General features: G+C 48.6%; 1 protein-coding gene across 2 annotated transcripts in view; it reads left to right on the forward strand.

The window, feature by feature from the left end:
• The window catches only part of ULK1 (unc-51 like autophagy activating kinase 1), a 283,256-nt gene that overhangs the window by 104,806 nt on the left and 163,488 nt on the right, over window positions 1-14,962 (forward strand). For both annotated transcript variants that reach the window (XM_085635032.1, XM_085635033.1), the window contains exon 5: window positions 5,586-5,622. In XM_085635032.1, coding sequence (XP_085491158.1) covers window positions 5,586-5,622 — 37 coding nt within the window. The remainder of the gene's footprint in view (window positions 1-5,585; window positions 5,623-14,962) is intronic.

The following is a 14,962-nucleotide window of genomic DNA, read 5'->3' on the forward strand; positions in this document are numbered from 1 at the left end:
AATGTAAACTCCATAGGAAGGGACCTTCCATTGTGCGCTCTCTGATGATATACAAAATCAGGGGCTTTTACACTGTGAACTCCATAGGAAGGGACCTTTCATTGTGCGCTCTCTGATAATATACAAAATCAGGGGCTTTTACAATGTGAACCCCATAGGAAGGGACCTTCCATTGTGCGCTCTCTGATGATATACAAAATCAGGGGCTTTTACAATGTGAACCCCATAGGAAGGGACCTTTCATTGTGCGCTCTCTGATAATATACAAAATCAGGGGCTTTTACACTGTGAACTCCATAGGAAGGGACCTTTCATTGTGCGCTCTCTGGTATATACAAAATCAGGGGCTTTTACAAAGTGAACCCCATAGGAAGGGACCTTCCATTGTGCGCTCTCTGATGATATACAAAATGAGGGTCTTTTACAATGTGAACTCCATAGGAAGGGACCTTCCATTGTGCGCTCTCTGATAATATACAAAATCAGGGGCTTTTACACTGTGAACTCCATAGGAAGGGACCTTCCACTATGCGCTCTCTGGTAATATACAAAATGAGGGGCTTTTACAATGTGAACCCCATAGGAAGGGACCTTCCATTGTGCGCTCTCTGATAATATACAAAATCAGGGGATTTTACCTTGTGAACCCCATAGGAAGGGACCTTCCATTGTGCGCTCTCTGATGATATACAAAATCAGGGGCTTTTACAATGTGAACCCCATAGGAAGGGACCTTCTACTATGCGCTCTCTGGTAATATACAAACCGAGGGGCTTTTACAATGTGAACCCCATAGGAAGGGACCTTCCATTGTGCGCTCTCTGATGATATACAAAATCAGGGGCTTTTACACTGTGAACTCCATAGGAAGGGACCTTTCATTGTGCGCTCTCTGATAATATACAAAATCAGGGGCTTTTACAATGTGAACCCCATAGGAAGGGACCTTCCACTATGCGCTCTCTGGTAATATACAAAATGAGGGGCTTTTACAATGTGAACTCCATAGGAAGGGACCTTCCATTGTGCGCTCTCTGGTAATATACAAAATGAGGGGCTTTTACAATGTGAACTCCATAGGAAGGGACCTTCCATTGTGCGCTCTCTGATAATATACAAAACGAGGGGCTTTCACAATGTGAACTCCATAGGAAGGGACCTTCTATTGTGCGCTCTCTGATAATATACAAAACGAGGGGCTTTCACAATGTGAACTCCATAGGAAGGGACCTTCCATTGTGCGCTCTCTGATGATATACAAAATGAGGGTCTTTTACACTGTGAACTCCATAGGAAGGGACCTTCCATTGTGCGCTCTCTGGTATATACAAAATCTGGGGCTTTCACAATGTGAACCCCATAGGAAGGGACCTTCCATTGTGCACTCTCTGGTAATATACAAAATCAGGGGCGTTTACCTTGTGAACCCCATATTAAGGGACCTTCCATTGTGCGCTCTCTGATGAATACAACCTGTGGGGCTTTTACACGGTAAACTTTATGATGAATTCCATAGGAAGGGGATTTCCATTGTGAACTTGCGGACAAACACTCTAGGACCAGGCGGACCAGAAAGTGGTTCCCTTGGTGAACTCCACAGGTGCAATAAGAAGGGCTTTTACATTGTGAACTCCAAGACAAACACCCTGAGATTTCTAACCGTCTGACAAATACAATCGGAAGAGGCTTCACATTGTGAACTCCTATTCAGAGGCAAGAAGAAGAGCTTTAATACATCTGTCCCATATAGAAGCATTGTTGGTTTGTAGAGTTAAAAGCTGTTTGTGCACAGCTTGGTAGGTCACAGATCACAGGGGCAGACCTCATTTGCAGGGTTTGCCGCCCGCTGTGATATTTCTTTGGGGTACGTGAAGTTAGTTATTGTGCTTTCCTCAGTTCTGACTTCCTTACCCACCGTACCCCTTGAGCCAGCCCCGGCCTGCACTGCCGCAGTACCCTCAGAGGCGGGTGTTACATACAGTGTTAGCTCCTTGGGGGTTTACATTATCAACCCTGGGACAGATGCAAGAGGAAATGTTGTACATTGAATCCTCTCTGACAACATTAGTAGGAAGAACTTTCTGTGGAGATTCCTCAACAAACCCCCTAGGGAGGGGCTATGCATTGTTTAATCGTGAGACCCTCCTGCAAAGGACTCTAGTTCACGAGGTTACAGAGCTCGCACCTTTATCGTCCACATGTGTGATTTGAGGTTCTTATTTAGTTGGACGTGAATTAAGATACTTCTTTGTAAAAGTAAAAACAGTGGACAAACATTTATTGAGAATTGTTGTGCTCTCCGTAGAGCTCTTTAAGCTTTATTTAACCCATTTTACATTTTTAGGTCTCGCCTGACCCAGCGCATGCGCTGGTCTGGCGAGACTTATTGAGAGGGCTCCAGAAAGTGCTACCAGGCCGGCCTAGAGCTACAGTGCATGTGCGCGGGCGCGCGCGCTGTGCTTTACCGCGCTTTACCGCGATTACTTTCAGTTTCGCGGCGACAAGGCCGCTTTGCATAGCCAATAGGTCTCGCTTTTGGGACCCAACTGTTGCATGGCTAAACACTTATAAGGCCCCAAAGGCGAGACCTATTGGCTATGCCACTGGTTGCTGCTGATATTCGATTCCTGGTACAATTAAATGGCAGTCTCTGGCTTTGGAGATACCTCGCTTCAGTCGCAGGTTTGACAACCAGGACTCTTTCACAACGCGATGCTGACAAACAGAGGCGCCGGTCCAATGGGGTCCTCCTTAGACCTGCGTGTGTGTTTGGTGCTCGCTGACGCTTGGCCCCGGCCATCCCCGTTCCCAACTCCTATGACCACCAATGGTGGTGTCTCTGCCGCTACAGATCCACCCTTCTTCCTACGTCATTGAGATCGCTGCTACATGTTACTCCCTCTTAAAACGCTTAAGGAACATTCTTTTTTGCCTCTGAGTTGACGGAGAAGGTCGGGGATCAGGCAGCTGTCCAAACCTGTTTGAATGCTGGACGTGCAGTCTTGCTTGGCAGAACAAGCCACTGGATCTGCCACCTTCAGAGTGTGCACAATGGAACTGGCTTGTCTGTTATGTAATGTACCACATTGTGCTTCTTTTAAATGGCAGAGAGACTCCTTCTGTCGATTACCAGTGAATAAACGGACCTTTGCCAAGACGCTTCACATATAACACGAGGCACTTGTCCCGAATGTGTGGCTCTTGGGTTCTCCCCTACATGCACTCTCACCCCTTCCTCCCTCTGCTCATAACTCCTTCGCTGTGCCATGTTCCATCACAGCAGAGCAAGTACATGCTCTTTCACCCCTTCCTCCCTCTGCTCATAACTCCTTCGCTGTGCCATGTTCCATCACAGCAGAGCAAGTACATGCTCTTTCACCCCTTCCTCCCTCTGCTCATAACTCCTTCGCTGTGCCATGTTCCATCACAGCAGAGCAAGTACATGCTCTTTCACCCCTTCCTCCCTCTGCTCATAACTCCTTCGCTGTGCCATGTTCCATCACAGCAGAGCAAGTACATGCACTTTCACCCCTTCCTCCCTCTGCTCATAACTCCTTCGCTGTGCCATGTTCCATCACAGCAGAGCAAGTACATGCACTTTCACCCCTTCCTCCCTCTGCTCATAACTCCTTCGCTGTGCCATGTTCCATCACAGCAGAGCAAGTACATGCACTTTCACCCCTTCCTCCCTCTGCTCATAACTCCTTCACTGTGCCATGTTCCATCACAGCAGAGCAAGTACATGCTCTTTCACCCCTTCCTCCCTCTGCTCATAACTCCTTCGCTGTGCCATGTTCCATCACAGCAGAGCAAGTACATGCACTTTCACCCCTTCCTCCCTCTGCTCATAACTCCTTCACTGTGCCATGTTCCATCACAGCAGAGCAAGTACATGCTCTTTCACCCCTTCCTCCCTCTGCTCATAACTCCTTCACTGTGCCATGTTCCATCACAGCAGAGCAAGTACATGCTCTTTCACCCCTTCCTCCCTCTGCTCATAACTCCTTCGCTGTGCCATGTTCCATCACAGCAGAGCAAGTACATGCTCTTTCACCCCTTCCTCCCTCTGCTCATAACTCCTTCGCTGTGCCATGTTCCATCACAGCAGAGCAAGTACATGCTCTTTCACCCCTTCCTCCCTCTGCTCATAACTCCTTCGCTGTGCCATGTTCCATCACAGCAGAGCAAGTACATGCACTTTCACCCCTTCCTCCCTCTGCTCATAACTCCTTCGCTGTGCCATGTTCCATCACAGCAGAGCAAGTACATGCACTTTCACCCCTTCCTCCCTCTGCTCATAACTCCTTCACTGTGCCATGTTCCATCACAGCAGAGCAAGTACATGCTCTTTCACCCCTTCCTCCCTCTGCTCATAACTCCTTCGCTGTGCCATGTTCCATCACAGCAGAGCAAGTACATGCACTTTCACCCCTTCCTCCCTCTGCTCATAACTCCTTCGCTGTGCCATGTTCCATCACAGCAGAGCAAGTACATGCACTTTCACCCCTTCCTCCCTCTGCTCATAACTCCTTCGCTGTGCCATGTTCCATCACAGCAGAGCAAGTACATGCACTTTCACCCCTTCCTCCCTCTGCTCATAACTCCTTCACTGTGCCATGTTCCATCACAGCAGAGCAAGTACATGCACTTTCACCCCTTCCTCCCTCTGCTCATAACTCCTTCGCTGTGCCATGTTCCATCACAGCAGAGCAAGTACATGCTCTTTCACCCCTTCCTCCCTCTGCTCATAACTCCTTCGCTGTGCCATGTTCCATCACAGCAGAGCAAGTACATGCTCTTTCACCCCTTCCTCCCTCTGCTCATAACTCCTTCACTGTGCCATGTTCCATCACAGCAGAGCAAGTACATGCACTTTCACCCCTTCCTCCCTCTGCTCATAACTCCTTCACTGTGCCATGTTCCATCACAGCAGAGCAAGTACATGCACTTTCACCCCTTCCTCCCTCTGCTCATAACTCCTTCGCTGTGCCATGTTCCATCACAGCAGAGCAAGTACATGCTCTTTCACCCCTTCCTCCCTCTGCTCATAACTCCTTCGCTGTGCCATGTTCCATCACAGCAGAGCAAGTACATGCTCTTTCACCCCTTCCTCCCTCTGCTCATAACTCCTTCACTGTGCCATGTTCCATCACAGCAGAGCAAGTACATGCTCTTTCTTGGTTCTCACTCCGAGTCCCAGTCCACCAGAGGAAAAAAAAAACTCCACCATTGAGATTATAAAACATGAGCAGCGGCCTGTGAACAGTGCAGCACATGAACACCAGGCTGCTTGGCATTCCCAATGCTTGTTTAAGATACCTCAGCGGGTCAATGTGCTTGTGGTGACCTTATGTCTGCTTCCCACAGGGCGTGTTTAGGGATCAGCGCGGCCTCGCTTTGCTTTCAGAGGGTTTGTATGCCTTGTATGTGTCCAGCTCCCACGCCCCGAGCTGCTCTGTAATCGATAGTAGCACTTGACTTTCAGGCGCACCATGAATGTAGTGATCAGAGCTGTGACCCTCTCTGTTTGGCCTCCACTGTTCTCATCCTGTTGTGGTGTTAATTCCATTCTTTTTCTTTTTCAGTACTGCAACGGGGGAGACCTTGCGGATTACCTGCACAGTGAGTACACGCGGCCCAGAGGGAGGGGCTGCCTCCTGTCCGAGTACCCAAGGACCGTTTTAAGTTGTATTTACATCTGTAATGTGACTTGCTGCCGCTCGTGAGGGCCCCACGCACTGTTCTCTCTTGGACCGGGGGTGCAGCACGCCTATCTTGTGGGTCTCGTTGGAAGAGTGCACGCTTCTAGCGTGACCTGTGTGGGAGCCTCGGGCGTCGTGTGATGACTGTCACACGGTGAGGGTGGCACACACTGTTCTCTATTGATCCAGTGTGCATCAAGCCTGCCTTGAGTGCTTGATGGGCAGAGTGCACGCTTCTAGCGTGACCTGTGTGGGAGCCTCGGTTCTAGGGGCGATAACGGTCACCCGGTTTGTGTCGCACACACATGAGAGTCGTTTCTTCTACACTGACCTTTGGGTTCAGATATTGATCGGTGGTGATCAGCGGAGAAACCGAAATTGGCTTCAGACAGGACAGCATCTTTGCCCTGGCCTATTTTGTAGTAGTTGATTTCCTAACGTTTATGAAAGCAGAATAAATCCTTCTGGCGCTGGGGGGGTGGGGGGGCCCAGGTGCTCTGGTGACCTTCTAAAGGTCAAAGGAAGGGAGTGGGTTCCAGTTCCAGAAAAGGCTCGAGCCTTTTGTCCTGGCATGTATGTGGGAAAGGTCGAGCCCAGTGTACATGTCTGGGAGTGGTTTGAAGCCAGGCACAGGTGGAGCATCGGCAGGCTGAGGCTGCGAGTGGGCTGTGGTGCCTGGCACAGAAAGGGCACCCTGAGAGAGGGCGCCACCTCCCGCATGGGTGCATGGGTGGGCGTCTAGCAGGCGTGGTGTGGTGGTGCAGAAGGAAAGAAGAACGTGGAAGTAGTAGTTACCAGCAGATGCCTGGAGCCTGAAAACGGGAATATTGGCGACAATAAACAAGGGTTGGGGGGTCTTGCAATGCCGATTTGGTTTTAGGAATTCGCAGAGTGAAATGATATGTTTTGTGGCAGGGGTTCGCATTAGAATATAAGGTTCTTTGTGCTTTGGGGGAGTGAGGCTTGACCAAAGGGCCTTGTTGGTAGTTGCAGTAGTACCAGGGGCAGCTAGTTTACAGGTTTACTAGGAGCGGGTACCAGATCCGGAGGTGTGTTGTGTGCCAGGCATCACCTCAAAAAGAGGTGCAGCGCGTTTTATCATCCCGAGCATGGGGCAGGCAGGCGTCTTGCTGTTCATATCATCAGATATTGGACCGGGCTCTCAGAGGAGAGGCATGTGTGCGTCCTGTGCAGTAATGACATTCAGGCTTTCATCAAGGCATTTTCCATTTCCTTGTTTGTCTAATACTAAGAAAAAGTATCTAATGAATTTATTGCATAAATTGAATTTTAGGACGAGTGATGTTCTTCGCTGTATACATGCTTGCAGACTTGAGCTGCTTGTTAGAAGATTGTCCTAAATTCTTTTTTTAGTCTTTGATAATGAGTATTTTTTATTGCATATTTGATAAAATTGTGTGAATGTAAATTGAAATGTAATTTTTGTTGTTGTTGGTTTAGTGATGTAAAATACCATTCTAAAATAATTTAAATAGTCTAAGTTAATGTAGAATAATTATAACTTGAAAGGAGTAATTTAAATGAATGGTTGTAGGCATGCGTCAAGCTTGACCTGCAGAAAGGTTCTTGCTTGCGCTATACTTATTGTTGGAGTGCTCCAGAACTTCTCGGTAGCAAACGGGTCCTCTTGAACTGAGGTCCTGGCTCTGCTATATTTCCATTTCAAGCGCTGGTCAATCCTCAGACCATTATAGTAATGAAGTTCTAAAGTGATGTGATCTCTGGTTCAGAGATGTGGTGCGAGTTTGCCAGCCAATCTCTTTATTCACTGTAAACAGTGTAGGAGTCGGTAACAGACTGAACGAGGGGTGCCACCTGCTACTGTGACAAGCCTTATCGGAATGCCAGACAGTGCTTAATTTGAGCTGGTGGTTTCCGGTGCTCCGCACCGGCACTTAATTGTCAACACAGGCCCTTGACAGTCTGTCACAAGGTGGTGCCGTCTGGCTAATTTACAGATGACCATGACAACTGTTAATACATTATTATTACATGCCACCCAAGCCCTTCTTATAGCTTTGGGGGCCTGGAATAGTCTGAATTGTCACATTTGTAGGAGTGTTATGCTTAGTAGTTGTGTTGTTTCTATCATTGGCAACATAGCAGGGCAATGTGTGGTGCCAGCTGCAGTGGCCTCCTGACGAGAGCCCTGGCACTTATTATTTTTCAGTCGAGCCTAGGCAGCTAATGCGCTGCTCTGCGAGGCATGCCGTATTCAGGTACGGACTTGAAGCTCCGCCCATCTTTTCAATTGGCTGCTGTGACTGTCCTTTGTAAATGTTGGCTTTTGATTTGTTAATAGGCTTATTACTCCCTCCTTAGTATCTCCCTGTCTTCTATTGTACCCTCCCAACAGGACTGGACCTTTTACTGTGTCCTGACTGCATAGCTTGTATTAGCCCTTGGTGAGAACTCTTTGCTTAATTCATCTAAAGCGTGCTGGTGGGATACCAGCTTTAGCAATGTGGGCCATTTTTAGGTCTTGCGCCTAGCGTTGCAGTGTGCAGCACTGCTCGCACAGCGAGAGACCTCCTTGTAGGGGGTTTAGAAACGGACCTAGGAATCGCACACGCTCGTGCGTGTGCTTTTCCTTTTGGCCCACGCTATTGGCCTTTGCATGCGTCTTTTTTACAAAGACAGCACACAATTGGCCAAAGGCGGGCGCATTGCTCTGCCCATGGCCTATTGGTGTCTCACGTGCAGCAGCAGCATATGTTTCCAATTATCGTGCCCAGACACGGGCGCGATAATTGGAAACATATGCTGCTGCTCGCAACCGCGCACGCAGACCAGCAGCTCCCGCATCTTTTCATTAATCCTAGCTTTAAGCATGCTGGGACTTGCAGTTTTATGTCACAACAGCTGTTGGATTGCAAATTTAACCCATCGGGCATTTCCCCCGGGGGCTGGAGTCATTCGAGGCAGTTTTTGGAAGGCCCAAGCCTGCTGCTGGGCGTTCAATATCACTCTCAACCTCCAAGGGGGTTTATTGCAACAGGCACCGTAGGGACATTGGGGCGGGCGGTTTGTTGGGGTAGAGAGGGGGGGGAATAAATAAAGGTAGCCGGGCTTGCTTAAAATGTTTTGACAGGGCTGCTTATGATTTCCAGCCCTGGCCTGTTTCCCAATTATTGGTCTGAAGGCCTACATTTCCCAGAATACTTGGTGCAGTTGACTGAAACATCAGGACTGGAAACCACCCTTGTGACATGGTGCCATTTGACACACCTGGACGGCGTACGCCTGCATTGATTACACACACATTTGGAACTGTGAAAGGAAAACAAATGGACCGCGCCTACTGTGTACTCGGCACTGTTGACATGCAAGAGATCAGCTGTCCTCCGAGTCCCCAGTCATGCCCCTCCCCCCCCCTCACTACCTTGCCTCAGGAGGCTTCCCACTTTCCTGGACGCATGGTAGGGTCGGGTAGCGCCTGCTCTGCGCGCCTCTTGTATCCACAGTATTCCATGGTGACATCGCCTTTGGGGGTGGCGAGAGTGAGCAAAAAAAAAAAAGAAGAGTGGCGGATGCACATAAACAAAATATTTATATTGAAAACAATAAAAATGAATCTACTAGAAAGCTTGTCCCCGTAGACCGGTGAGATGGGCGCCGTTCTCATTTTCTCCGTGGCGGTATGTAATCTAGCAGCTTGGCTTTTCAAGCGTCCTATTCAAAAAGGTGCAAATTTCTCGGAACCGAAGCCCCAGCTGACTTCTAGTGCTGCGCAAATATCAAAGGGGGGCTTAAAGGTTGAAGAGTCTCTAACTCCCTCCATCCTCGCTAATTTAAAAAGAAAAACAACGAAATTAAAGCGTTGCTTTACTTGCGTGCCTTGAGAAGGCATATTTGCTCTTTATTTATCGGCAAGCAATTTAAACCTTGCATTCGGATCATGGAAAGAAACAGAAGAGGAACAAAAGTTCAAACCTAGCAACAAAACAGCACGCAGAAAACACCCATCAAAAACCAACGTGCAAATTAATAATTCTGGTGGATTTTTTTTTGCTTTCACTACTAGGGACCAGTCATACGTTCATAGACACGTTACGGAGTTCATTAAAACTATTTTTATACACAAGCTTATTCATATAGTTGCAAACATTCCTTTTGTGTATTTTGAGGAAGTGTGGCCGTTGGTGCAACTATTATTTGTACTGAAACAATGATTTCATATTTAACCTGTATGCAAAACATAAACTACCCTGTTCGCCTACGTTTTATTTTTGTGTAACTGTATTTGTTTTAGGTTTGACTACACTTCTCAATGCCAATAAAGTAATTTTATCAAATTGCATTGAAGAAGTTCACAACTCCATTTATTCACCTCGAACTGAACATTAATATACATACATATACACATATATATGTGTATATATATAAACAAAAAAATCGGCAGATTTACTTTATATCGCACTCTGCTACCAAAAATAAATAAGTAAAAAACAATGACATTTACAACGCCAATAGCTCTAGCTTCCACAAATGCGAGACCTATTGCATTGCAAATACTTGTATTTGTTTCGGTATTTGCAGCACACTATGCGCACTTTCACTTAATGTATAACTTTTAAATATGCCCCCCACTGCACAATGCCACACGATTCGAGAAATCCGTGGACACTTCCTCCATTGTTCTGTTCCCCCATCCTCAACACTGCATGACCGCCTCTTCGAGAGATCGCTGTTTATTTTTTTTATAATTTAAATTGCTAGATCCTGGGCAGGAGATTAAATGCTTTGCTAAGAATTAAAGAATGTTGAGCTGACGCAGAGACTCGAACACTAGTCCCCAGCTCCCGAATTGGCAGCTCTGACCGCTGACCCACAACCTCTCCCTCTAAGAGCAACATGATAACAAGCATTTGCAATGCAATAGGGCTCTCGTAAATGTTTGACCTTATTGCATTGCAAATTCTTTTTATTTTATTTTAATTTTACAAATTAAGCACTAGTGCCAGATGTACAGCCATAAAACCAAACTAGAGGTGCTACCCACTTCTGGGAGTAGGTTGTGTACTTTTAGACCAAACCAGAGGTGCTGTCTGCTGGCAGGAGTGCTGCATGCTTTGTTGGACCTAAGCCGAAGTGCTAGCAGGAGTCCTGCATGAGCAGCCAGTGAAAGCAAACAAGAGGTGCACCCTGCTGCTCTGAGCTGCAAATGTACAGCCTGAAGAAATGCACTCTTCTGCGAGTGCCAGACAGATGTGCACTCGTTATGAGACCGAACGAGACGTGCAACCTACTGCCGGGAGGGCCACATTTACTGTCAGACTGCTGCCTGCTGCAGGAGCAACACATGTTTTGTGACACCACATATGGGGTCCTGCTTGTACAGCCAGCGAGACCAAACGAGGGGTGTGTGAGCAGCAAATGTACAGCCTAGATGAGGCCAGTGAAAAAGTGCTGTCTCCTATTCTATTCTGATGGTTTTGTTAAGTGCGTAGCTACCCAGGTCGGGCCTCCCAGCTCTAATATCAACAGCACCAGCCGGAACACCTTAATAAACTTTAGGTTAGTACTGGGCTTTAGAAAAAGGTGGGTTTTGAGGAGATTTCTGAAGCTGGCGGTCTCTCGACTGTTGAAATCTGAAGTCGGTGGGCAGACCGGTCCACAGTTTTGGGACAAGGTACGCAAAGGAGCGGCTGCCACTTCTCGCTCTGCTGACCTTGGGTTCGATCGAAAGCCCTTGCTTCCCGGTCCAAAGAGGCCTCTTTGGAATGTAGAGGAATTCATTTTTAGGTGATAGGTGGGCCTTTCCTGTGTATGATCCGATGGGCACTGCAGAGTCCCTTAAATTCAATCCTTTTCTGGACCGGCAGCCAGTGCAGAGGTGCTAGGACTGGACTTGCTGATTGGTGTTTGGGGATTTTATAAAGGATCCTGGCTGTGGTGTTCTGTACAATTTGAAGTCTTTTAGGGCCTGTGTTTCTTCATAAGTTTGTCATCTACCCAGCAGCCCAGGCTTTTTACTGCCTCGGCGGACTTAGGATTCTCTCCTAGATGTTCAGGCATGACAACTCTGCCCACCTTGAGGGGTTGTTCCCAACCACTAGTACTTAAGTCTTTCCACCATTAAGTTTCAGGCTACCTGCGGACATCTAGTCTGTGACCTCCGATGAGTTGGGAAGATGTTCGACTAGCTTCAGATGTAAGGGCCACGATAATTTGTGTATCATCTGCGTATGACACAAAGGGTAAGCTGTGTGCACGAACGATTTGCCAGTGAGAGCACATAGAGATTGAAGAGTGTGGGGCTCAGTGAAGAGCCTTGTGGGATCACACACTTTAGAGAGTGGGAGTACTAGATGAGTAGCATCATGAGATCGAATGACAGGTGCTGCCTTCTGTGGGATTACTACAGTAAGTAGCAGATTTACGGTCATTAACAGGCTGAACAAAAAGTGATGTGTGGTGCCAGGAGTACAAAATGTATTGTCAGTAATATCAAACAAGAGGTGCTGCCCACTACAAGGAGTGCTGCTTGTTTACCCAGTATGACTAATTGAGAGATGCTGCCGGGAGTACTGCATGTACAGTCAGTGAGGCTGAACGAGAGCTACTGCCGGGAGTACTACATGTACATTCAGTGAGGCTGAACGAGAGATACTGCCGGGAGTACTACATGTACATTCAGTGAGGCTGAACGAGAGATACTGCCGGGAGTACTACATGTACATTCAGTGAGGCTGAACGAGAGATACTGCCGGGAGTACTACATGTACATTCAGTGAGGCCGAACGAGAAGTGCTGCCGTGAGTACTGCATGTACAGTCATTGAGGCCGAACGAGAAGTGCTGCCGTGAGTACTACATGTACAATCAGTGAGCCGAACGAGAAGTGCTGCCGGGAGTACTACATGTACAATCAGTGAGGCCGAACGAGAAATGCTGCCGTGAGTACTGCATGTACAGTCAGTGAGGCCGAACGAGAAGTGCTGCCGGGAGTGCTACATGTAGAGTCAGTGAGGCCGAACAAGAGGTGCTGCCAGGAGTACTACATGTACAGTCAGTGAGGCCGAACGAGAAGTGCTGCCGGGAGTACTACATGTACAGTCAGTGAGGCCGAACAAGAGGTGCTGCCAGGAGTACTGCATGTACATTCAGTGAGGCCGAACGAGAAGTGCTGCCGGGAGTACTACATGTACAATCAGTGAGGCCGAACGAGAAGTGCTGCCGGGAGTACTGCATGTACAGTCAGTGAGGCCAAACAAGAGGTGCTGCCGAGAGTACTACATGTACATTCAGTGAGGCCGAACGAGAAGTGCTGCCGGGAGTACTACATGTACAATCAGTGAGGCCGAACGAGAAGTGCTGTCGGGAGTACTACATGTACAGTCAGTGAGGCCAAACAAGAGGTGCTGCCGAGAGTACTACATGTACAGTCAGTGAGGCCGAACGAGAAGTGCTGCCGGGAGTACTACATGTACAGTCAGTGAGGCCGAACGAGAAGTGCTGCCGTGAGTATTACATGTACAGTCAGTGAGGCCGAACGAGAAGTGCTGCCGTGAGTACTACATGTACAATCAGTGAGGCCGAACGAGAGGTGCTGCCGGGAGTACTGCATGTACAGTCAGTGAGGCCGAACGAGAGGTGCTGCCGGGAGTACTGCATGTACAGTCAGTGAAGTCGAACGAGAGATGCTGCCGGGAGTACTACATGTACAGTCAGTGAGGCCGAACGAGAAGTGCTGCCGTGAGTACTACATGTACAGTCAGTGAGGCCAAACAAGAGGTGCTGCCGAGAGTACTACATGTACAGTCAGTGAGGCCGAACGAGAAGTGCTGCCGGGAGTACTACATGTACAGTCAGTGAGGCCGAACGAGAAGTGCTGCCGTGAGTATTACATGTACAGTCAGTGAGGCCGAACGAGAAGTGCTGCCGTGAGTACTACATGTACAATCAGTGAGGCCAAACGAGAAGTGCTGCCGGGAGTACTACATGTACAGTCAGTGAGGCCGAACGATAAGTGCTGCCGTGAGTACTACATGTACAGTCAGTGAGGCCAAACAAGAGGTGCTGCCGAGAGTACTACATGTACAGTCAGTGAGGCCGAACGAGAGGTGCTGCCGGGAGTACTGCATGTACAGTCAGTGAGGCCGAACAAGGGGTGCTGTCGGGACTACTACATGTACAGTCAGGAAAGTTGAACGAGAGATGTTGCCGGGAGTACTACATGTACAATCAGTGAGGCCGAACGAGAAGTGCTGCTGGGAGTACTACATGTACAGTCAGTGAGGCCGAACGAGAAGTGCTGCCGGGAGTACTGCATGTACAGTCAGTGAGGCGGAATGAGAAGTGCTGTCGGGAGTACTGCATGTACAGTCAGTGAGGCCGAACGAGAGATGCTGTCGGGAGTACTACATGTACAGTCAGTGAGGCCGAACGAGAAGTGCTGCCGTGAGTACTACATGTACAGTCAGTGAGGCCGAACGAGAAGTGCTGCCGGGAGTACTACATGTACAGTCAGTGAGGCCGAACGAGAGGTGCTGCCGGGAGTACTGCATGTACAGTCAGTGAGGCCGAACAAGGGGAGCTGTCGGGAGTACTACATGTACAGTCAGTGAAGTCGAACGAGAGATGCTGTCGGGAGTACTACATGTACAGTCAGTGAGGCCGAACGAGAAGTGCTGCCGTGAGTACTACATGTACAATCAGTGAGGCCGAACGAGAAGGAGTACTGCATGTACAGTCAGTGAGGCCGAACGAGAAGTGCTGCCGGGAGTACTGCATGTACAGTCAGTGAGGCCGAACGAGAAGTTCTGCCGGGAGTACTGCATGTACAGTCAGTGAGGCCGAAAGAGAAATGCTGCCGTGAGTACTACATGTACAATCAGTGAGGCCGAACGAGAAGTGTTGCCGGGAGTACTGCATGTACAGTCAGTGAGGCCGAACGAGAAGTGCTGTCGGGAGTACTACATGTACAGTCAGTGAAGTCGAACGAGAGATGCTGCCGGGAGTACTGCATGTACATTCAGTGAGGCCGAACGAGAAGTGCTGCCGGGAGTACTGCATGTACAGTCAGTGAGGCCGAACAAGAGGTGCTGCCGAGAGTACTCCATGTACAGTCAGTGAGGCCGAACAAGGGGTGCTGCCTACTGCCAGGAGTTCTGTGTTTACAGTCAGGGAGATGGTGCTGCCGGGAGTACTACATGTACAGTCAATGAGGAGGTAGTGCCTACTACCAGGAGTTCTAGGTTTACAGTCAGTGAGGATGAACCACCAGATTTCTGGATT

This window comes from Triturus cristatus, chromosome 11 (genome assembly GCF_964204655.1).
Source record: "Triturus cristatus chromosome 11, aTriCri1.1, whole genome shotgun sequence".
Taxonomy (NCBI): Eukaryota; Metazoa; Chordata; class Amphibia; order Caudata; family Salamandridae; genus Triturus; species Triturus cristatus.